Source organism: Triturus cristatus, chromosome 7, assembly GCF_964204655.1.
Source record: "Triturus cristatus chromosome 7, aTriCri1.1, whole genome shotgun sequence".
Lineage (NCBI taxonomy): Eukaryota > Metazoa > Chordata > Amphibia > Caudata > Salamandridae > Triturus > Triturus cristatus.
In genome coordinates this window covers 628,264,827-628,290,198 of record NC_140590.1, presented here as the reverse complement: position 1 = coordinate 628,290,198, position 25,372 = coordinate 628,264,827, and the positions used below count along the sequence as shown (strand labels likewise).

Genomic DNA, 25,372 nt, shown 5'->3' with positions numbered 1-25,372 from the left:
GAAGATTTCTTTCTTGAAACCTTTGCACCCTCGCAAAAATCCACGCACACCCTGCCAATGTTAAAGGGCATGCTTAAACATGCCCCAGATGTTTTTAAGGACCCAATGCCCAAGCTTTATTGGCCAGGTACGACAGTGCTTATTATGACGAACTTGAACAGCTCATGCAACACCTTCCTGACCAGTACAAGCAAAAGGCCAACGACCTTATACAAGAGGGGAAATTGATCACCAACACCTCAATTAAATGTGCGCTCGACGCGGCTGATACCGCATCTCGTGCCATTAACACCAGCATTGCGTTGCGCAGACACGCTTGGCTCCAAATCTCCGGATTCAAACAAGAGGTGCAATCTGCAATTCTTAATCAGCCCTTTGATCAAGAACATCTTTTCGGACCCTCAATCGACACATCTTTAGAAAAGATGAAAAAAGATACAGACACTGCTAAGTCCATGGGGGCCTTACAATTGCCTTACCCGTAGAGGTTCTTTTCGCTGCTCCTTCTACAGGGCTGGGTCCAAAACAGTTGGCTCAGAACATCCCTCTTCTTCTTACAAAAGCCCCACTCAAACGTTCCCCAAAGAATACTTTCGCGGGGGCTACAGAGGAAACAATGGTAGGGGAAGAGGTCGCGGCAACAATAACCGCAACTCCCCTACCACCAAACAGTGACTTCCCTGCACTTCCCCCCCCGATCATCCCACTCCTTTCGGGGGACGTCTCTCACAGTTCCTACCTGTCTGGAATTCATTCACAACAGACAAGTGGGTGAGACAAATTATCCAGTATGGTTATTGCCTGGAACTCACCTCTACTCCCCCAAATCTGCCTCCCAGACAACGTCCAATGTCCTCAGAACATCTGACACTTCTCAAACAAGAGCTTTTCTCTCTATTACAAAAACATGGAATAGAACCAGTCCCCTTGCCTCATCAAGGCACAGGGGTTTACTCCCTCTATTTCCTAATACCAAAAAAGGACAGCTATCTCAGGCCCATATTGGACCTCAGACCCCTAAACCTTTACATTCAATCGGATCACTTCCACATGGTCACTCTCCAACAGGTGCTCCCACTACTTCAACAAGGCGACTTCTCTCCACTCTAGATTTAAAGGACGCCTACTTTCACATTCCCATTCATCCCGCTCACAGGAAATATCTCAGGTTCGTGGTAGACGGTCAACACTACCAATTCAAAGTCCTCCCATTCGGGGTGACTACAGCACCCAGAGTATTCACCAAGTGCCCTGCAGCAGTTGCGGCTCACTTGCGAAGACAGCACATTCATGGCTTCCCTTATCTGGACGACTGGCTCATAAAAGCCAACTCACACAGCAGCTGTGTGCAACACACACAACAATTCAACTGCTTCACAACTTGGGATTCACGGTAAACCACACCAAATCCCACCTCCAACCGTCCAGCATACAACAATATCTAGGGGCTACAATAGACACTTCAAAAGCTCTAGCATACCCCAACCTAGTCAGGATAAACACCATACAAGCTCTAATAACAAACTTTCAGCCTCAACACTCACTTCCGGCTCGAGTGTTAATGCAACTAATCAGGATGATGGCCTCCTGCATTATCATCGTCCCATATGCAAGACTCCAAATGCGTCCCTTACAGGAGTGTTTGGCACGGCAGTGGAACCAGGCTCAAGGCCAGCTAACAGATCTGGTATTGATAGATGACCGCACCCATCGCTCTCTGCGGTGGTGGAACACACAAATCCTTTTCAAAGGGCGGCCGTTCCTCGACCCGGGTCCACAAATAGTGCTAACAGCAGACGCATCGCCCACCGGATGGGGAGCTCATCTTCAAACCCATACCATTCAGGGCATGTGGACCCCTCAACAAAAAAAATCCACATAAATTACCTGGAATTGTTGGCGCTCTTCCTTGCATTAAAGTCTTTTCAACTCCACCTTGTAGGCAAAACTGTCCTGGTCCGTACAGACAACATGACAGCAATGTATTACATACAAAAACGGGACGGGGACACACTCTCTACAGCTTTCACACCTAGCTCAAAGCATATGGAGATGGGCCATTCCTCAGAACATATATCTCCTTGCAGAACACCTTCCAGGAGTACACAATCGGATTGCAGATCTGCTCAGTTGTCAGACACAGCAGATCCACGAATGGGAACTTCATCCTCAAGTTCTGCTTTCATTCTTAAAATATGGGGGCACCCAGAAATAGACCTGTTCGCCACACACCAAAACGCAAAATGCCCAAGCTTCGCATACGGGTATCCACACCCATTGTCCAAAGGCAATGCGCTATGGAGGAACTGGTCAGGCAAATTTGCTTATGCTTTTCCGTCTCTCCCGCTCATTCCGCTAGTGGTTCGGAAACTCAAACAGCATTCCCTCACAATGATCCTAATTGCTCCAACATGGGTCAGAAAAGCCATGGTTCACAACGCTCTTGGAACTATCAGTAGTTCCTCATCAAAAGCTACGCCTCTCACCCAAGCTTCTCACTCAGAACCATGGAGAGATAAGGCATCCAGATCCCAATCAACTCAACCTTGCGATCTGGCACCTGAAGTCTTAGAGTTTGGCTACCTTAATCTCCCACCAGACTGCATCAACATCATAAAAGAGGCTAAAGGTCCTACCATTAGAGCTTGCTATGCCGCAAAGTGGAAAAGATTTGTAATTTACTGTACAAATAACAAAATCAATCCACTAGATGCTTCTATTCAACACATCTGTTACATTTTTTCATCTACAACAATGTAACCTAGCGTATACAGCCATAAAACTACATTTTGCGGCAATAGCAGCCTATCTTCAAAACAGACAACATGTGTCTTTGTTTAGGGTAACAGCTATCAAGGCATTTATGGAAGGACTTAAAAGAATAATTCCACCTAGAGTTCCACCCTCTCCAGTATGGAACCTAAATTTGGTACTTACCAGGCTCATGGGTTCCCCATTTGAACCTATGCATAAATGCGGATTACAATTTCTCACCTGGAAAGTAGCTTTCCTGGTTGCAATCACCTCTCTCAGAAGAGTCAGTGAACTCCAGGCATTAAAATAACCATTTCTCCAAATCCATCATAACAAAGTGGTTCTTAGAACTAACCCAAAATTTCTACCTAAAGTCGTCTCTGCTTTCTATCTTAACCAATCTGTAGAACTCCCAGTGTTTTTCCCTCTACCAGACTCAGTAGCAGAACAGGCTCTTCACACGCTTGACGTTAAAAGAGCGATACTTTATTACATTTAAAGAACAAAACAAGACTAAACAACTTTTTGTGGCTTTCTCCCCACCTCATAAAGGCAATCCTATCTCAAAAACAGGAATTGCAAGGTGGATTGTTAAATGCATCCAAATATGCTAAGCTAAAGCCAAACGCACCTTAACCGTTCCCCCTAGGGCTCACTCCACACTTAAACTAGAGGCATCTATAGCATTCTTAGGGAACATTCCCCTAGATGACATCTGCAAAGCAGCAACTTGGTCTACACCACACATGTTAACAAAACACTATTGTGTAGACGTGCAAGCTAGTGTGGGCCAGGCTGTATTAAGAACACTTTTTCAAACCACTGCAACAGATACAGGTAGCCACTGTTAAGGAGGTAACTGCTGTATAGTCTATGTATAAGTATACGATCTACAGCTCATATGCCTCGAACGGAAAATGCTACTTACCAGTATGCATCTGTTCTTGGCATGTAGAGCTGTAGATTCGTATACTCCCACCCGCCTCCCCGGATACCTCTATCTGTTCCAGTATTATCTTACTTCGATACATTACACGTGGACATCTTTTTCTACTTCTTACTAACTCTATCATGACCCTCCATGGCAAAACAATCTGGAGATGGAGTTGATGCCCATGCGCACTATCGTCCTAAGGAGGAGTCACCTACCTCGTGACTACAAAAGACTTCTTCCAAGACAAAAACAAAGTGCAAACATCTGAGCCCAACACCAGATGGCGATCTATGCACACGTATAGGAATCTACAGCTCTACATGCCAAAAACAGATGTATACTGGTAAGTAGAATTTTCCTTTTTTTTTTTTATTTAAGGCAAAAAAGAGACAAGTAAAAGTAAAGTGCTATTAAGTTGTCACTGTTCGTGGTTGACCAGGACCTAGCTGCGGTTTCTCATGGTCAAAGATTTATCTTCTGATTTAGTCTCTGAAATGAAGTTGAAATCCTTCAGGGTTGCAAAGATAGCCTCTGGACGAAGTCCTGATGAAGCAGGTGGATTATGCAGGAATAGCTCAGAGCGGAAGAAATAAACATTTCGTAGCTGCCAAAGTCCTTGCATCGGGCAGATACTTTTCAAGCAATATTTCTTCCTCCAGACTGTGTCTTTTTATGGAACTCAAGATACTCCATCGGGTCAATCCTGGAGATGTATCTTACGAAGTCCTCTCAAAATCAGCCACTGTTGCCGCGAGGTCCTACTAAAGCTCTATAGGACTTGTAAGTCCAAATTTTTCAGAGTTTCTGAAGCAGCTTCACATGGTGACTTCTAAGGATCCGAGGACCTCAAGGACTTCACTTAGGGGTCAGGACTGACTCCAGCAAAGGCCACCAGCAGTTCCAGTCCAGTTCCATTTGCCACTGGTCAGCTGAGGACTTCAGTAAAAAGCCTCTTACAGTTGTTGTGTTCCTTTAGCCACCAATGAGGTCAGCCAACTAACCAAAGTCCACTTCTTGATTCTGGCTACAAATTCTCCATACAGGTTTCAACCAGCAGCTCCAGTCCTCTTCTGTCCTTTCTCAGGTCCATAGAGTATTCTGATGAGCTGTGAATGAGGTGCCAGCTTTATAGCCAGTGGATGTGGGTGACTCCAATTCACTCCCTAACCAATGAGAAAACAAGTTCCTAGTTGCAACCCTTCCTATTTATGCAGCACATCCTCTTTGCCTTACTGCAAACTATTTTGCAGTATACTATTCTGAGCAAATCCAACATGGAAGAAAGTTTCTGTCCCTGAAGGGAGGTTATGTGCCAGCTAGGGATGCCTTTAGGGAAATTAGCAGTCCCTTCATTCTCAGCTACACCAAACTGTTTCTGGGGCTTTTCTTCCCCATGTCTCTCTTCACCCAAAACTATTTATGATCATGCCTCGCTGTGGTCCCTTTCAAGTTAATGAAGCTCCTGGACCCTCTCCCCCAGCTGTCTTTCCTGAGATGATATCTGTCATATAACTTACACCCAGATCTTCCAGTGAAAAGGTCTAAGCCATTGTTTCTGTTGTGAGGAGCAGTTTTCACACCTTTAAGGGGAGGCCCGGGCAGGGCGAACTGCAGGCAGGCTCTGGAGGGTGAGGTAGGTAACGTGTACCTTTTTAAAAGTCACTTTTCCTAAAAAAGCATTACAAATTCATTATAAAATCTGACTTTACCAATTAATTGGATTTTTAGAAAATATTTAAAATTGTGGTTTAATCGCCACTGTAACTTATCCCAGTCCAAAGTTAGCAGGTGTATTATTTTGTCTGTACTTTAGTCTTTCTCATAAGACAGCTACTGCCCCAACAATGAAAACTGTTTTTGGAGGCTAGTCACTGTGGGTACATCCCAAAATTAAAGTTTTGCAGTTACTACTTTTAAATATCTGGCACCCTACCTTGTGGACTACGAGGCCGTATTAGTGATGAGATATTTATTTATTTTAAAAGGTTCGCCTGCAGGCGTAAAAGCTGCAGGAGTATCGTAGGAGGCAGAAGATAAGTCCTATGTCTCTTGACACACTGAGCTTCCAGGCCACGTTTCTGATATTACTGATAGAAAACAGCATTACTTGTGGACTCTTCTTCTGCCTCCTATGATATGATTAGAATAACAGATTTCTTATGAGCACTACACCTAGATGACCTAATAAGATAAAAATTTGCCCTCACATATTATGACCTTGGACTTCCAGTAAGCATTATTCTTAGACCTCTCTGTTAGCAATTTTCCCTTCCATCTGTGATAATAATCACTCTATATTTGAGCCTTGAGAAAACCCCAGAAATGTAAAACTACAGCGGGTCAAAACGCATTTAAGACGTAGTTTTCTTCTTTTTTGCATGATTCTCTAATGCAGTTGAGACTCTCATTGCTGGAACTGAAAAAATGATTGCACAGACATTGGTTATATGTTTTGTTCTTATTTGTTCTTCCTTTACGTGTTTATCCTTTCACAATATAAATTATCAAATAAAAAAACAACAGTCTATTTCTTTATATCTTAATGAAGAAGTGAATATATACACATTAGGTGAGACATTGGGTTACTGGTTGAGGGTGGTGAAACCCTACTCAAACAGGAACCACAATCCTTGTCAGGGTGAAGCAAAAACCGAACCTAAATTAACCTGTGCTCAACCCTCTGATAGCTTGGCACACAGCAGTCAGACTTAACTCTAAGGCAATGTGTAAAGTATTTATGCAGTACTTCAACCAGTAATATGGTAAAAACACAACACAAGTAAAATCCCACACCAACTTAGAAAAGGCCAAAATGACAAAAATCCAATCAGTCGAACTGGAGATATGGAATGTTAAAGATTTAAGTGATAATAGCGCAAAAAGCTCAAGCGTCACTCACGGCTATCTGGTCGTGCGAGACCGGGAGAAAGTCACAAGTTTAGGTTGACTGCGATGAATTGCAGGTCAGATACAGGGACCAGGTTAGTGTCGCTGAAAAGTTACCTTCTAAGCCCAGTTTGGTCCTCTCTGGCAAACCTATTTGTTTATGTTATGTTTTCACTCCAGTGGCATACTTCATCATCAAGTCCGCGCCACAGATATTCTAAACATATCTGGGTGGGCTCAAACTTGGAGATTCCAAGGAAGCTCTTACGGTGACACCTATGTTTTACGGAGGGGAATCAACTTTTATTAAAATTGCCTTAGATTAGCTTAGTTATCTTGTTTATTTCTCAAGGCCCCTAGGCAATATTAAAATAGTGCTTATTAAGGTGTACAGAGTCTCATTAAGTACTCCACATCAACTGTGGTCTTCATGATTCAGCCCTGGCGTGCTCTCAATGGGTCACTTTGGCTTTCTTCAGGACCCCAGTATATTGATCCCCACTACTAATTAAAACTATTCTTTGACCATAATAGTCATAGTCACACATTCATTCTTGCATGGCATACACTCAACTTTCTGTGGTGTTTTCTCAGGCTTGTTCCTGTGGATAAGAAAAAGACACAAACTTATCTTTGTCAGTCCCATTTCTTTGTAGCAACCAAATTTACTTCCACTACAATCCTATACAGAAGTGCATTCCACGTACGCGACTCATCTGTCACTCCTAAACTTAAGTGAATTCCACCCACGTGACTCGTTGTCAGTGCAGAGGTCAAACGAGGTGGACAGTTCACCATGCAGCAATACATATTGTGCGAAATGTGCCAACAAGTGAGATTAAGTTCTATAGGTGTTATTTTGTGGCCTCTCTGAAAAGTAATACACAATAGCTTGTAATTCTTGTAATCATTTCAGGTGGTATGTTGTGCTTATTTGTGCAAGTTATTTCATACTCATCGCATGCTTACATACTTAGTCTAAATCTGCTATTAGCCCCATAGGCAGCTCGAGGGTGGTCACCCTTGTAGTCACACTCTAACAGCAGCAGCATAGAAACATAAATATTCCGATTATATTAGAAGTGTCATCATGGCACTGAGTACTTCTAACATAGTTCCCAGTTAAAGACACTGTATTCATCAAGGGACTTGATCGGCAATTTGCCTATTAAGGGCCAGATGTAGGTGGCTAAATACCGGTCGGTAACGCCGAAATTCGTTAAATTTCTGCGTTACCGACCGGTATTTACCCATGTGCGATGTAGGTATTACCGAACGCCATCGCTAATAAGGAATCGGTAAAAATAAGGGAAACCAGTTACCGATTCCTTATTTAGCGATTGGCAGACACCGAAACACTAAAATACCGAATCGGTAAATAAGAAATCGGTAAATAATCACAAATGCGATGTACCAAACATCGGTAATACCGAATTTGCCAAAAAGAATCGGTAATTACCACTGACTCCAAGCAGGTGGTAATCAGGTGCACTGCATAAAAACAGTGCCAAAATGCAACAGTGTGAACACAATGGCGGCCCTCTACGTTATAGCAAGGCGGCTACGTTTGCGAGCAGCAGGACTGAGGGTCTGGAGACGGGATGAGCGTGTGTACAGACTGCGTGTCACACTGTTCCAAATAACTGAGGCAGAAATACATAAGGTACAGGCTACACCCACAAACCATCCTAGACCGGATACGGGACCTGCACCCATTCCTGGAGCATCAGACACCAAGGGCGCACGCCATACCAACACATGTGCAGGTGCTCTGTAGCCTGCACCTACTTGCATCAGGAAGTTACCAGGGTGTGATTGCTGTGACAGGTGGTGTGTCACAGAGTTGCCTTTCCCGTTTCTTCAACTCCTTCTCGGATGCCATGATGCAGAGAATGCATCACTACATACGCTTCCCCAGCACACAGGCGGAACTGCAGAAGACAAAGCTGGATTTCTACCAAAAGGCACAGTTCCCACATATAATAGGGTGCTTGATGGGACCCACATACCAATCTGCCCACCTGCTGCTACAGAATACATATACCGCAACCGCAAATCCACGCATTCCATCAACGTGCAGGTGATATGTGATGCAGACAACATCATCACTGACATCGTGGCCAAATTTCCAGGGAGTACCCATGACTCCTACATATTCAGGAACAGTGGGATCTACACACGTCTGGCTGGTGGCGAATTTGGAGAAGGATACCTGCTAGGTAAATCAATGTGACACACCCTGATGTATACCTTGGATGAATGTATTGGTGTCTCCAATTAATGGCACTTCCTTTCCCATTTAGGTGACAGCGCATATGCCATGTGGTCATTTATCCTAACTCCATACCTCAACCCTTCCACCCCAAGTGAGAGGAGATACAATTTGGCACATAAAAGCACGCGCAATGTTGTGGAGCGCACCTTTGGACTACTAAAAAGCAGGTTCCGTTGCCTCCACAAAAGTGGAGGTGCACGTCAGTACCGCCCCATCATCTGCTGCAAAATAATAGCAACATGTGCAATGCTGCATAACCTTGCCACAAAGAAAGGAACAGCAGTGGAACTAACTGACTCTGAGGGTGAGGACTGTCCACAGCCAGAGCACAGCGCAGCAGGTGTCAGCAGCACCGAATGGGAGACACAGACGGGCTGAGATAACATGCAACTATTTCTGAGTAAGTAAGGAGACATAGCCAGTTACTGTATGTGAGTGATGGTGTTTAATGATCATAGCACACCACCACAACTTGAAGTGCGTCACATGTTAGGCCTAAATCAAATGCAGTGTCCATACAAAAAAGGGTTACATCACCCATTTGAGGAAAACCATGTTAAGGCTGGCTCTACTTCCTGCACTGATGCGTTCCTTGGCCACACTGTCCTCACTGCCAGTCTGTCCTGTGGCAGCGCTGTGGCGTTCGCTGCGCCTCCTGGACTCTGTGGGTGAGGGCGTGATGCTACTGCGGCTAGTAGCCTCTTCACTTTCACCCCATCACCTGTAGTGGCTACCTTGTCAGTTTGTAGCACTTCTAGTGCACAGGTCACTGTGACCAGCCCCCTTGCCACATCACGGCTGCAGTGGGCCATCTCCTCCTGCATGGCCACCGAGCGCCTGCACAGCACAGAGGTGGCAGTGGAGAGGCGGTTCACCGCCTTGGTGTAATTGTCAAGTTTCTGCCTCTCCCTGCGCCTTGACAAACGGTCCTCATCTAATTTGCTTCACAGCAGCCTCACAGCCTCGGACATGTCCCTCATGCCCTCAGCCACAGTAGTGTTCATGGAACAGATGCCCTTCTCAATACACTGCATGTGGCCATTCATCTGTGCCATCTGCCGCTGCACTGACCTAATTGCTTTTCCTTGCAGGCGCTGGACCTTCAACATGTTCCCTTCAAGGCCAGCGAACACACTCTCATCTTCGCCCTGAGAAGGAGGACTGGCTGCCCTTGCCCTGCGGCGTCTGGAACGTGTGTGGGCACGCTCTGTGGGGGACTGTGAGCCTGCCCCGTTGGCATCCTCAGCCACCGTGGACTGTTGTCCTCCTGTGCTGTCCTCCTCGGACACCTCCATCTGCTGGAGGGTGGCCACTGAATGCCTCCTGCCTCTCGGTGCTGGTGGCGTTGATGGTGGCAGTGGTGATGGTGATGGTGATGGTGGTGGTGGGGTGGTGTGCCCTGCAGGCGACCGGAACTCCTCCTCTTGTCTCCTCTCTGTCCTGGGTGCCTTTCCTTTGCTCCCCTCTGCTGCCCTGCGAGATGGCTCGCCTGTGAAGACAGAATGTACATTTGCTCACTTATCTGGCAGCATTTACATTGTAATACATTTCATGCCTGCCAATCACACTGACTGTCCTCTGCTTGCTAATTGCTAATTGGTGTCACATGCCTTTGGGTTCAGTGGACTGACTGTTCTGACATGTTACTTCTGACTACATCTCCCATAATGCATTGCAGGTTTTAAGTAAAAGATGTACTGGAGTGGGAATCCCTATGCCTCTTTGGGGATTGGGGGTAGGGAGTGGGGGGCACAGCATGCTGTGAATGCATCTTACCTTGTTTGTTGGCAGCTCTGGCTGAGCTGTCTGCATCCCCAATCCCACTCACACTCTCCGGCTGGAGGGTGGACTCGACCAGGAGATCCAGTGCAGTTGGTGCAGGTGCTGTGTTTCTCCCTCCACCTGTACGGTTGGCCTGCTTCTGCCTCTCTGCCAGCCTCGCCTTAGCAGACTTCCTCAGATCATACCATATTTTTTTAGGTCCTCAATGGAGCAGTGGGTGACTCCGATGACATTTATTTTTTCTTGAATTGCAAGCCAAATCTGCCTTTTCTGTGACTCAGGCACGTACAGGGACTGTTTGCCAAATAATTTCTCGTGGTGCATGGTCACATCCTCAATAAGGACCTCCAGCTCCCTCTCACTGAATTTGTGCTTCCTTTTTCTTTCACCTGCCTCCTTCTGCCTCTCCTGCTTGCCCATTTTGCTCAGTTTTGTTTGCAAAATTCAGTTGAGTTGCTCCTGGCTTCTCTGCTCTGCTCCCTGCCTCACAATCGGCTCCAGGTTCAGTGCAGATGCATGGGTGTGGCCACTTCCTGTTTGGGAGGTAATGAGGAAGCACAGGATTGGCTGATTCGACAATTACCGATATTTATTTATATATATATATATATTTGTTTTAAATTACCGAATCGCTAATTACCAAATCGATATTAAGGATTCGGTGATAACGAATCGGTAATGAGGAATCGGTATTTATTTTTTACCGATACATTCCGAATCGCTATTTATTAACGATTTTTACCGAATCGGTAGTTTTTACCGATTCATTACGTACATCTGGAATACCGAGTTCTTAATAACGAATCGGTATAATTCGCTATTAAGGACTCGGTATTTCAGGATCACCTACATCTGGCCCATAGTCTCCTGGTGTCTGCATCTTGGGAAAGGAGTCGCGGCATTGCGTACTATAATGGTACTGCAAGCTATTTCAGGGTCACGTGACAAGAATCATGTGATCCCCACACACATCCAGTCGAACATAGCATCACATTAGCAGTCTATCAATGTCGTTCGTGGATGCGAAGCAGCCTTTGATGGAGCATTGAATCACATTGTAGTTTATCGACGCCGTTCTTGGGCGCGAAGCGTCACTTCACCATTGATCTGACCTGAAAGACTGTTAAATAACAACAAGCCCATTATTTTTAGTACATTCAACCATTGTTTTAAATTTCTTCTTTAATTTGTGAGACTGGTCAGCCATTGATAGCCCTTTATTCACCAGAGTATCGGTTTTCACGTCTTTGTGGCCTCAGATTATTTCACCAGAGTATCGTAAGAATATACTCGTAATCAGCCCTCACTATCCTAATAGCCTGCTGTATGTCATCTGTATCATGTACTAACAGTACGCATTAGAGACCTGCTCAACTGAAACGGCAAGCCCAGGGGTTCCAATGCTCTATTATAATGTCCTCATTAAGGTCCTTGAAGCCTCCAGCTCAAGTGACTCTACATTCACTTCAACACAGTCCGACCTTGTCCCCCCCCTAGAATGTCATCGTACAGTCCTCTGTGTGTCTTGAGTCTGAACACCCAACATTATTCTTTCTCAAAAAGAGTCCTTTCAGGGTTCCTTGTGCCCATCTCCAGATTTTCCAACACTACCCATTTTAAGTCAGTCACCAAGTGACCCATTCTTAAATAGTGACTGATCATTTTTGTTGGGCTTTTTCTGCACTTCAGATTACTCCTGTGGTCCCCCATATGGATTTCTACCTTCCTACTAGTCATTACTATATATCGTAAAGAGCAGGGGCATGTGATCAGATAATGTGTGGAGAGTTGCAGTTTGTGTGTCTTTGAAAATGCATGGCTTTTCCAATCCCAGGTCTAAAGATGTATTGTGTGTTGTCAGAGGGAAAACGCTACACTGTCCACATGGGAACTGCCCTGTCACTCTTGGGAGCTATCTCTCATATGGACCAGGATGTCGATCAGGCAGACTTCTCTTATGGGAGCACAATGGTTTTTCTAAGGAAAGGGTACCCTTATTCACGAGGTGCCACTGATTAAGAATGACACATGACACTTGGTTGGAACCCATTTTTCTAATGATACTCTTATGTTCACTGTGGAAAGACTGAAGAGAAGCGGGGCAAGTATGCATCCTTGCTTCAAGCTCCTGTTGGGCTCACAGTTTTAAAAACATTTTGCACTATTACCAACTTTCACTCGCACCCATGCGTCTGAATGTAGTGAAATAATGGCTTGAAGTAAACTGTGCGGGATGCCCCAAGCAGACTGTTTTTTACCACAGAATCCGATGGTCAACCTTCTCAAAAGCTGCTGTGTAATCAATGAAACGTGACTAGTGGGGCCCTTTTTTTGATTGATAACACAGTGGGCCAGAGAGTGTCACAATGTTACCTGTTATACCACAGTTTGGTCTGAAGCCTGTTTGAAACAAGCATTTGCAGTGCAATAGGTCTCGCATTTCCGCGAGTTTCAGCTATTGACATTGCAAATAACAATGCCTTTTATTTTTGTTTTCATTTTTAAAACATCAATAAAAGGCATCGTTATTTACAATACCGATAGCTTAAACTCGCGTAAATGCGAGACCTATTGCATTGCAAAGGCCTATTTAGTACAGAAAGTGCTATGTGTCACTTTGCGTCAACGTGGAGCTACTGGGCTTTTACAGTGTAAACACGTACATTCCTTCCATCATCTTTTATTATGGTAAATGAACTGCACAGAGGCTCAATGTTCCTGGTACATTAGCAAGGCAGGTAATGTGTTGACGCTAGAAAGAAAACTAGACTTCTATGTACAGAGTCCTGCTGGCGAGAAAAGAGCCCTTTTAACCCCATTCCTTCCAGCTCCACCTTGCTTTGTGTCCCCAGTCTCAGACCCACCCTGATTTATTTACAGACACAACAGAAGACGGGTAAATTTTGAAAACACTCCAGAGAGCTGGAAAACACACCCACACGACTCGTGCTCAGTAACTGCCCACATATCTGAGGGTCACACCCAAGATGTTTCAGTGTTCACTTTCGCGCTTCTTCTGTTCCAGATTTGGAAGGCGATCAGCTTTTCCCACCACGCAGCTACATCCTGGTCAGGCGAGGGGAGCCGGGACTTATGTTTGACTCCACTGCCTGCTATATATCCAAACAAGCTGCTTCTGCGGGGCTAGCCGGAGGGGAGAACAGATGCTAAGCGGGAAAGTGCACAGCCCTGGAGCTGGGCATCTCTAGGCAGCCCCTGGGGATGCGGCCATGTCACTTCAGAAGCTGACTACAAGGCTGGAAGTACAACCCATTCCGGGAAAATCTGTCTCCCCACGTGACTGCCAGGTTGCCTGCAAGAGTGAAACACCAAGCTCCCCAAAGCAGCCATCAATGGTCTCCCCGCAGTGGCTGGCCGGACAGGCCAAGAGAAGGTCAGAGACTAGACAAGCCCGCAGAGGCAGTAAGTAACATAAGAGGCAGGTCCAATATGTGACTGACACCTTCAGGGTCTGCGACAAGTCACTCCTTTCCACCTCTGGAACAGCATCGGGTGGTGCTATGAATATCCCAACACTACTGAATTCAACGACCTCCGAAGGATGAAAGGTGCGGTCACCCAGCTTTAGGCTCGTTAGATGTCAGAAGCAAGCACCTAACTTGTCGAGCTATCTCACCATCTAATTAAATCAAGCGCCGTACCTTGGTGCGCCCCTCTTCTAGTACTCGATCAGTCCGACAGGCAAGGAAGCAGCAGCACCCCATGCCATCGGCGACTGGCACTTCACAACCCAGGCCCCGAGCTTCGCGTGGCCGGACTGACACCTTCAGGGGCTGCTGCGCCCAACCCCACCCCAGGGCCAGGACACTTCCTGAAAGAGGAGCCTCAGACTGCAGAACACCCGTCCAGGAAGTGACAGTGTTCCCTGGACATGGGGTGGGGGATGGGAAGAGGTGTGCAGAGCACCCCGCAGCAGCTGCAGCACTTTGAGGACACGAGCAAGGGCAGCTGGTGCCGGAATGGTTGGGGCAGGGAAACTAGATGCAACGCCTAACCCGACATCTCTCCCCGGCCATGAACCCTCCTTCCCGCTGTCTCAACAGTAGGCACCCACTAACTGCCTACTCCATCACAGAGACACCTCCTGCGCTCACACAACAGTAGGTGTGCATAACTCCATGCCTGCGGAGACACCTCTCTGCCACTCCCTCCTGCCTCAACAGAAGGGACTCAGTGCTTCACACCAGACTACCTTGCTACAGCAGACTCTTCCTGCCACTCCTGCACCACCATAGACACGGCTCATGGCACTCTCTGCTGTCTTACAGAGCAGAGATTCAAAGCTAGAATTAAAAACCCCTGCTGACTTGGGCCTACAGCTCAATGCTAGTTCATGGTGCCCTTGTCATACATGATATTAAAGCAGTACCACCCCACAGAGACTTGTTGACCATGGCATCGCTTGGGTCCGTTTATCTAGGACCCCGTCCAAATCCTGCACGGGAATAAAGTCTGTAACTGAACTAAACCACTCAGACTTTTTTTCATGTGTGCAGCTGGAACACTAACAGGAGGTTCAAATCCGAAACAGAACTACTGGCAACATAAGACAAAGCGCTGCTAACTTTAAAAAAATCCAAATATTTTCACTTTCCGATAACAAAGTAATGGCGACACATTGGGCGGCCCGGCAGCGCCCGAGGGAGATGACGCCAGAAGGACGCGGCGCCGCCTGGGGTCTGTAAACAAGTTGTCACCATTGTGAACAAAATATAGTGCCTATCGACTAATTAAGGAGACAGTGTAACGCCGCAAGCGAAAGATCCAGTCCGGATGGGCCGTCCGAGAAGGAGACAGGGCGGTAAGAAAGAAGCCTCATTTTGAATCGGAGGCAGAGTTTAGCAAAAACAATAACGCCAGCCAGTAGGAATTATGGGCGGGGCTTCAAGTCCACTTCTGAGATCTACTCGATTACAAGAAGCCTTGCAGAGCGAGCAGCGCATGCGCGCTGCAGCGCAGGTCTGCGAGACCTAAAAAGGGAATTATATTGTTATTGTTTGACCACATTTCAAGCTCTTGAAGTAGAATCCTTGCATATGCTTTGCCCTTGGCTTCTAGCAGCGCGATTAAGTGTTAGCGGGATAGATCTGAACTGCTGGCCTTGTTTTTATAGAGGGGTATAAAATAGTCACACTTGTTGTCAGCAATGATGCCTGTAAGGAACGAAGCTCTAAACAAAGGTGTCAGCCAGGTCTATCAGTATTCTCTATCCAATTTAAACAAGATTGTTGGACTTAGCCCTCTCTGCAGGGTTATGCCCAAGCGTTTTGCTTCCACCTCTCCTGTTTTTCTGAATTTCGTTTTTGTTGGCATTAGGACTCTGCACTTTACCATTGCTAACCAGTGCTGAAGTGCTTCTGTTCACTCCATTAAACATGGTAAAATTGGCTTACACCCAACTGGCACATTTAATTAACTTGTAAGTCCCTAGTAAAGTTGAATTACATGTACCCAGGGCCTGTAAATTAAATCCTACTAGTGGGCCTGCCACACTTATTGTGCTACTCACTTGAGTAGCCCTTTGAAACATGTCTCAGGTCTGCCATTGCAGCCTGTGTGCAGTTTTTGACTGCCAATTCGACCTGGTGAAATAAACCTTTTACCAGGCCTAAACCTCACTTTTAATTACATATAACACACCCCTATGTTAGGCCCTAAAAAGCCCATATTGTATTTAAAAGTTAGGGCATGTGTGTTTAAGTTATACATGTCCTGGTAGCGGAAAACTCTTAAATTCATGTGTCCTACTATGAAGCCTACCTCTTCTATATGATAACATTGGGTTATTTCAAGTCAAAGAAAAGAAGTAAAAAGAGGAAGAAGATGGAAGGATAATGGGGGGAAAATCCGCTGTGCAGCTTCTTCCTCTCTGGAATCCTTGCTGCTACTGCCGCTGCCTCCACCCTGCGGATGATTGGACATTACAGAAGGATTTTATGAGATCTCGTTGGTTTACAGGTCTGAGTGTGATACGATACAACTACTTGCTTCCTTTGATATCCTTGTTTCCTCCTCCTTCGATGGCTTGACAGCACTGGGAGGCAAAGCGGGGTGGGGCAGGTCAGAACAAATGAGTGACTTACACCAATTGGCCAATGATCACACACCAGCAACTAGTCTTACAAGCTCTCATCCCCTGTCTCACAGCCGCCATCCCTGGCTCCCCAGCGTGGCTCCCACAACGTGTCAGGGAGAGGGTGGTAGGAGCCAGCGGAATTAGAGCACTGTGGCATGGAGCAGTCCTTGTGTCCTCCTGAACTAGCTCAGAGCAGGCAAACTGGTAGGCAAGGGCAGGTCCCCTCTGACCCAAAATAGCCCCTGACTGTTCCCTTCACCAGGCCCTGAACAGCCACTTGAGGTGCGACACTGCCACAGGTCAGGCATGAAAATAAGGTGCATACACCAGCAGCTCTTCAAATTACCATCGTGCCCCGAACAGCCTGGCCTGGGCTTGTGACATTTCTTACGAGTCTGCCACCATTCCCTCTACCACCTGGACTCCCTGGGTCCCACCGGGCTGCTAAACTCCCACTAAATGGCCCCACTCGACAGATCTGCAAGTCGGGCGGGTGAAGTATGTATTCAGTTAAGGTGACGTTTGAGTGAAAAGTTCAAAAAGCAAAGGGAAGATCTCCCCCCCCCCCCCCCCCCCGCTCCCCCCGAGAATTAGTTTGGGAGTCGCAGAGTGCTGATTGGATGCTGTGAACAAAAAGGCAGGCTGGCATGACCACCGAGTAGTGGCATGGCATATGGGGGAGCTTAGTCCCTGATTCTCCGGTTGTAGAGTATCCTTAGAGCGGGAACCAGAGCTCTGGCGTTTTCGAAGTCTTTGCATGAAACATGTGTGGATGGTTTTTATGTCTAGATTTTTTTTCTAGATTTTTTTTAGTAAAAAATATACTAATTGGTTTATCTGTTCGTTTGATATGTAATTCTGCAGCTTATGACCTCTGTGGGTTCCTGACATAACGCCTGTTGTATATTTTGCCATTGCTTTTTAAATGTACAAATTGTATTCTCCATAATACATTTTCGAGTTAATTTTCAAGGTATGATCATCTCACCGATCTACATATCATAACGATGCGATATATCAACAATGTGTATTGTACAAATCTTAGTGAAAGCTATCTAAAGTTCAGTGATAGGTCCAACATTATAATCATATGTGCATGTTTCAGACTTTACCATGTTCGCCAATTTTATATCTGACTCGATGCATGCTGTCCACTATCCACATGTATATACACCTAACATCAGAGGTCAACTAGATCCTGGGGTTTATGTTTCTCATGACCTTTTACTTAGGGTTTTGTTGTGCGAGAGGCCAGTGGTGATGGCTTTCTTACATTAATAGGGTGTTTAGTGTACAAGCCTGCAGAGTCCAAAGCTTTAGTCTGTACCCATCTGGATGCTGACTGAAAAACTCTTGCTTAGCTTTATACACATGATATCCCTAGCAACACTACTGCTTTTTGTAGTCAATACATGCCTCAGTTCAACACAGTATGGAGAGTAAGTGTAAGCTTGCAAACAAAGAGCCGCAGACATTAGTTCTTCGGAGGTTGATTGCTTGAGTACCTCTGCTATTGGTTTGTAGTGACATCGTCACCTTACGTCACTATTTAGGGCAGTATGATCTCAAATTCTTCGTTCATTGACTACATCCAAGTCTTACATGTGTGTGATCTGTCATTTCCAGCTGACCGCTGCCCAGATGACAGAAGAGGAAGGACAGGAAGCTTGGGTCAATGCCCTCTTAGGGAGAATGTTTTGGGATTTCTTAGGAGAAAAATACTGGTCTGACCTGGTGTCGAAAAAGATCCAAATGAAACTCAGCAAAATAAAGGTATCGAAATGACGTCCACTGCATGTTCTATATTTCATTAATGCCTACTGCCTACAATGTTTTGAATTATTCTTTTTGCCTGGTAACTTGTACATTGTCTTGAAGATTTCGATTCATACGTTTTTGCTGCAGTTTTCTCTTAACTTCGAGCTCTAAAATGATTATTTGTACTGTAGACCATTTGTTTCGCATATCCCTTTATTAAAGCAAATTTTGCAGAAGCTCGAAATATTGATGCTAATTACATGTTACATTTATGAACGAGCGCTTGATTTGTCTGAAAGGAGAATACGGGGATGCCATTCTGGAAAAGCGGTTAAAGTTGAATAGTTCTTCCTATTTTGCATCTGCTAGGGCAAAGGATGCTTGATTGTGCCATTCTTAGTGGAAGTATTCCAGGACACAATCAACGAATTATTTGTTCGGCCATAAATAGAACTTGCGCAAGAAAAATGTTGAAAATGTCTGATTGCAAAACGTCCTGGTGATTTTTTATTGATTTTTTAAAGAAGAAGCAAATCTACAGTTGGCGAACTTGCGCAGTACCTATATGGGCATGTATTTGTAAAGCCCCATGTTGCCAAAGGGTATGGGGTTAGCAGTAAAGAGGTGTATTCAAAAATATGCCTAAAGGAAAGGAGAAAAGATTTCGGATGTTATTTTTAAAATGTCCGTGCAGAGCCATTTGGGAGAGAGGGCGCATCAATTTTTAAGAGAGGGGCAGAACCATTTGTGCACCAGAGGGGCAGAGCTGTTTGTGCATGGGATGGGTAAACCCATTTGTGGAAGAGGGGCAGTGTCATTTGTACATGAGAGGGGCACAGCCATTTGTGGAAGAGGGGCAGTGCCATTTGTTCACGAGAGGGGCAGTGCCATTTGTGCACGAGAGGGGCACAGCCATTTGTGGAAGAGGGGCAGTGCCATTTGTTCACGAGAGGTGCAGTGCAATATGTGCACGAGAGGGGCAGTGCCAATTATGCACAAGAGGGGCAGTGCCATTTGTGTACGAGAGGGGCAGGGCCATTTGTGCACGAGAGGGGCAGAGCCATTTGTGCACGAGAGGGGCAGAGCCATTTGTGCACGAAAAGGGAAGAGCCATTTGTGGAAGAGGGGCAGAGCCATTTGTGTACAAGAGGGACAGAGCCATTTGTGCACCAGAGGGGCAGAGCCATTTGTACACCAGAGGGTCAGAGCCATTTGTGCACCAGAGGGTCAGAGCCATTTGTGCACGAGAGGGTCAGAGCCATTTGTGCACGAGAGGGGCAGAGCCATTTGCACAAGAGGGGGGAGAGCCATTTGTGCACGAGAGGGGGAGAGCCATTTGTGCACGAGAGGGGCAGAGCCGTTTGTGCACGAGAGGGACATAGCCATTTGTTCACGAGAGGGACATAGCCATTTGTTCACGAGAGGAGCAGAGCTATTTGCGGAAGAGAGGCAGAGCCATTTGTGTGGAAGAGGGCAGAGCCATTTGTGGAAGAGGGGCAGAGCCATTTGTGTACGAGAGGGACCGAGCCATTTGCGAAGAGGAGCAGAGCCATTTGCGGAAGAGTGGCAGCCATGTGATCACGAGAGGGGCAGAGCCATTTGATCACGAGAGGGGCAGAGCCATTTGGGCACCAGAGGGGCAGAGCCATTTGGGCACCAGAGGGGCAGAGCCATTTGGGCACCAGAGGGGCAGAGCCATTTGGGCACCAGAGGGGCAGAGCCATTTGGGCACCAGAGGGGCAGAGCCATTTGGGCACCAGAGGGACACAGCCATTTGTGCACCAGAGGGGCAGAGCCATTTGTGCACAAGAGGGGCAGAGCCATTTGTGCACGGGAGGGGCAGAGCCATTTGTGCAGGAGATGGGCAGAGCCATTTGCGGAAGAGGGCACAGCCATTTGTGCACGAGAGGGGCAGAGCTATTTGTGCACGGGAGGGGCAGAGCTATTTGTGCATGAGAGGGGCAGAGCTATTTGTGCACGAGAGGGGCAGAGCCATTTGTGCACGAGAGGGGCAGAGCCATTTGTGCACGAGAGGGGCAGAGCCATTTGTGCACGAGAAAGGCAGAGCCATTTGTGCACAAGAGGGGCAGAGCCATTTGTGCACGAGAGAGGCAGAGCCATTTGTGCACAAGAGGGGCAGAGCCATTTGTGCACAAGAGGGGCAGAGCCATTTGTGCACAAGAGGGGCAGAGCCATTTGTGCACGAGAGGGGCAGAGCCATTTGTGCACGAGAGGGGAAGAGCCATTTGTGCATGAGAGGGGCAGAGCCATTTGTGGAAGAGGGGCATAGCCATTTGTGCACAAGAGTGGTAGAGCCATTTGTGCACTAGAGGGGCAGAGCTATTTGTGAAAGAGGAGCAACGCCATTTGTGCACGAGAGGGGCAGAGCCACTTGTGCACGAGAGGGGCAGAGCCATTTGTGCATGACATGGGCATAGTCATTTGTACACGAGAGGGGCAGAGTCATTTGTGGAAGACAGGCAGAGCCATTTTTTGGAAGAGGGCAGAGCCATTTGTGTACGAGAGGGGCAGAGCCATTTGCGAAGATGAGCAGAGCCCTTTGGGGAAGAGGGTCAAAGCCTTTTGTGCACGAGAGGGGCAGAGCCATTTGTGCACGAGAGGGGCAGAGCCATTGGTGCACGAGAGGGGCAGAGCCATTTGTGCGCGAGAGGGGCAGAGCCATTTGCGAAGATGAGCAGAGCCCTTTGCGGAAGAGGGTCAGAGCCATTTGTGCACGAGAGGGGCATAGCCATTTGTTCACGAGAGGGACATAGCCATTTGTTCACGAGAGGGACATAGCCATTTGTTCGCGAGAGGAGCAGAGCTATTTGCGGAAGAGAGGCAGAGCCATTTGTGTGGAAGAGAGGCAGAGCCATTTGTGGAAGAGGGGCAGAGCCATTTGTGTACGAGAGGGACCGAGCCATTTGCGAAGAGGAGCAGAGCCATTTGCGGAAGAGTGGCAGCCATGTGATCACGAGAGGGGCAGAGCCATTTGATCACGAGAGGGGCAGAGCCATTTGGGCACCAGAGGGGCAGAGCCATTTGGGCACCAGAGGGGCAGAGCCATTTGGGCACCAGAGGGGCAGAGCCATTTGGGCACCAGCGGGGCAGAGCCATTTGGGCACCAGAGGGACACAGCCATTTGTGCACCAGAGGGGCAGAGCCATTTGTGCACCAGAGGGGCAGAGCCATTTGTGCACCAGAGGGGCAGAGCCATTTGTGCACAAGAGGGGCAGAGCCATTTGTGCACAAGAGGGGCAGAGCCATTTGTGCACAAGAGGGGCAGAGCCATTTGTGCACGGGAGGGGCAGAGCCATTTGTGCAGGAGATGGGCAGAGCCATTTGCGGAAGAGGGCACAGCCATTTGTGCACGAGAGGGGCAGAGCTATTTGTGCACGGGAGGGGCAGAGCTGTTTGTGCACGAGAGGGGCAGAGCCATTTGTGCACGAGAGGGGCAGAGCCATTTGTGCACGAGAGGGGCAGAGCCATTTGTGCACGAGAGGGGCAGAGCCATTTGTGCACGAGAAAGGCAGAGCCATTTGTGCACAAGAGGGGCAGAGCCATTTGTGCACGAGAGAGCCAGAGCCATTTGTGCACAAGAGGGGCAGAGCCATTTGTGCACAAGAGGGGCAGAGCCATTTGTGCACAAGAGGGGCAGAGCCATTTGTGCACGAGAGGGGCAGAGCCATTTGTGCACGAGAGGGGCAGAGCCATTTGTGCACGAGAGGGGCAGAGCCATTTGTGCACGAGAGGGGAAGAGCCATTTGTGCATGAGAGGGGCAGAGCCATTTGTGGAAGAGGGGCAGAGCCATTTGTGCACAAGAGTGGTAGAGCCATTTGTGCACTAGAGGGGCAGAGCTATTTGTGAAAGAGGAGCAACACCATTTGTGCACGAGAGGGGCAGAGCCACTTGTGCACGAGAGGGGCAGAGCCATTTGTGCATGACATGGGCATAGTCATTTGTACACGAGAGGGGCAGAGTCATTTGTGGAAGACAGGCAGAGCCATTTTTGTGGAAGAGGGCAGAGCCATTTTTGTGGAAGAGGGCAGAGCCATTTGTGTACGAGAGGGGCAGAGCCATTTGCGAAGATGAGCAGAGCCCTTTGGGGAAGAGGGTCAAAGCCATTTGTGCACGAGAGGGGCAGAGCCATTTGTGCACGAGAGGGGCAGAGCCATTTGTGCACGAGGGGGCAGAGCCATTTGTGCGCGAGAGGGGCATAGCCATTTGTTCACGAGAGGGACATAGCCATTTGTTCACGAGAGGAGCAGAGCTATTTGCGGAAGAGAGGCAGAGCCATTTGTGTGGAAGAGAGGCAGAGCCATTTGTGGAAGAGGGGCAGAGCCATTTGTGTACGAGAGGGACCGAGCCATTTGCGAAGAGGAGCAGAGCCATTTGCGGAAGAGTGGCAGCCATGTGATCACGAGAGGGGCAGAGCCATTTGATCACGAGAGGGGCAGAGCCATTTGGGCACCAGAGGGGCAGAGCCATTTGGGCACCAGAGGGGCAGAGCCATTTGGGCACCAGAGGGGCAGAGCCATTTGGGCACCAGAGGGGCAGAGCCATTTGGGCACCAGAGGGGCAGAGCCATTTGGGCACCAGAGGGGCAGAGCCATTTGGGCACCAGAGGGGCACAGCCATTTGTGCACCAGAGGGGCAGAGCCATTTGTGCACCAGAGGGGCAGAGCCATTTGTGCACCAGAGGGGCAGAGCCATTTGTGCACCAGAGGGGCAGAGCCATTTGTGCACAAGAGGGGCAGAGCCATTTGTGCACAAGAGGGGCAGAGCCATTTGTGCACGGGAGGGGCAGAGCCATTTGTGCAGGAGATGGGCAGAGCCATTTGCGGAAGAGGGCACAGCCATTTGTGCACGAGAGGGGCAGAGCTATTTGCGCATGAGAGGGGCAGAGCTATTTGTGCACGAGAGGGGCAGAGCCATTTGTGCACGAGAGGGGCAGAGCCATTTGTGCACGAGAGGGGCAGAGCCATTTGTGCACGAGAGGGGCAGAGCCATTTGTGCACAAGAGGGGCAGAGCCATTTGTGCACGAGAGAGGCAGAGCCATTTGTGCACAAGAGGGGCAGAGCCATTTGTGCACAAGAGGGGCAGAGCCATTTGTGCACAAGAGGGGCAGAGCCATTTGTGCACAAGAGGGGCAGAGCCATTTGTGCACAAGAGGGGCAGAGCCATTTGTGCACAAGAGGGGCAGAGCCATTTGTGCACGAGAGGGGCAGAGCCATTTGTGGAAGAAGGGCAGAGCCATTTGTGCACAAGAGTGGTAGAGCCATTTGTGCACTAGAGGGGCAGAGCTATTTGTGAAAGAGGAGCAACGCCATTTGTGCACGAGAGGGGCAGAGCCACTTGTGCACGAGAGGGGCAGAGCCATTTGTGCATGACATGGGCATAGTCATTTGTACACGAGAGGGGCAGAGTCATTTGTGGAAGACAGGCAGAGCCATTTTTGTGGAAGAGGGCAGAGCCATTTGTGTACGAGAGGGGCAGAGCCATTTGCGAAGATGAGCAGAGACCTTTGGGGAAGAGGGTCAAAGCCATTTGTGCGCGAGAGGGGCAGAGCCATTTGCGAAGATGAGCAGAGCCCTTTGCGGAAGAGGGTCAGAGCCATTTGTGCACGAGAGGGGCAGACCCATTTGTGCATGAGAGGGGCAGACCCATTTGTGCACGAGAGGGGCAGAGCCATTTGTGCACGAGAGGGGCAGAGCCATTTGTGCACGAGAGGGGCAGAGCCATTTGTGCACGAGAGGGGCAGAGCCATTTGTGCACGAGAGGGGCAGAGCCATTTGTGCACGAGAGGGGCAGATCCATTTGTGGACTAGAGGGGCAGAGCCATTTGTGGACTAGAGGGGCAAAGCCATTTGTGGACTAGAGGGGCCAAGCCATTTGTGCACGAGAAGGGCAGAGCCATTTGTGCACGAGAGGGGCAGAGCCATTTGTGCACGAGAGGGGCAGAGCCATTTGTGCACGAGAGGGGCAGAGCCATTTGTGCACGAGAGGGGCAGAGCCATTTGTGCACGAGAGGGGCAGAGCCATTTGTGCATGAGAGGGGCAGAGCCATTTGTGCATGAGAGGGGCAGAGCCATTTGTGCACGAGAGGGGCAGAGCCATTTGTGGACTAGAGGGACAGATCCATTTGTGGACTAGAGGGACAGATCCATTTGTGGACTAGAGGGACAGAGCCATTTGTGGACTAGAGGGACAGAGCCATTTGTGGACTAGAGGGGCAAAGCCATTTTTGCACGAGAAGGGCAGAACCATTTGTGCAAGAGAGGGGAAGAGCCATTTGTGCATGAGAGGGGCAGAGCCATTTGTGGAAAAGGGCAGAGCCATTTGTGCACAAGAGTGGTAGAGCCATTTGTGCACTAGAGGGGCAGAGCTATTTGTGAAAGAGGAGCAACACCATTTGTGCACGAGAGGGGCAGAGCCACTTGTGCACGAGAGGGGCAGAGCCATTTGTGCATGACATGGGCATAGTCATTTGTACACGAGAGGGGCAGAGTCATTTGTGGAAGACAGGCAGAGCCATTTTTGTGGAAGAGGGCAGAGCCATTTTTGTGGAAGAGGGCAGAGCCATTTGTGTACGAGAGGGGCAGAGCCATTTGCGAAGATGAGCAGAGCCCTTTGGGGAAGAGGGTCAAAGCCATTTGTGCACGAGAGGGGCAGAGCCATTTGTGCACGAGAGGGGCAGAGCCATTTGTGCACGAGGGGGCAGAGCCATTTGTGCGCGAGAGGGGCATAGCCATTTGTTCACGAGAGGGACATAGCCATTTGTTCACGAGAGGAGCAGAGCTATTTGCGGAAGAGAGGCAGAGCCATTTGTGTGGAAGAGAGGCAGAGCCATTTGTGGAAGAGGGGCAGAGCCATTTGTGTACGAG

The 25,372-nt window shown here is 48.1% G+C and overlaps 1 protein-coding gene across 4 annotated transcripts in view; it reads left to right on the top strand.

Moving 5' to 3' along the window:
* TEX2 (testis expressed 2) overlaps positions 1-25,372 on the top strand; it is a 672,400-nt gene that overhangs the window by 476,901 nt on the left and 170,127 nt on the right. For all 4 annotated transcript variants that reach the window (XM_085617239.1, XM_085617240.1, XM_085617237.1 and 1 more), the window contains exon 6: positions 18,355-18,501. In XM_085617239.1, the coding sequence (XP_085473365.1) occupies positions 18,355-18,501 (147 nt within the window). The remainder of the gene's footprint in view (positions 1-18,354; positions 18,502-25,372) is intronic.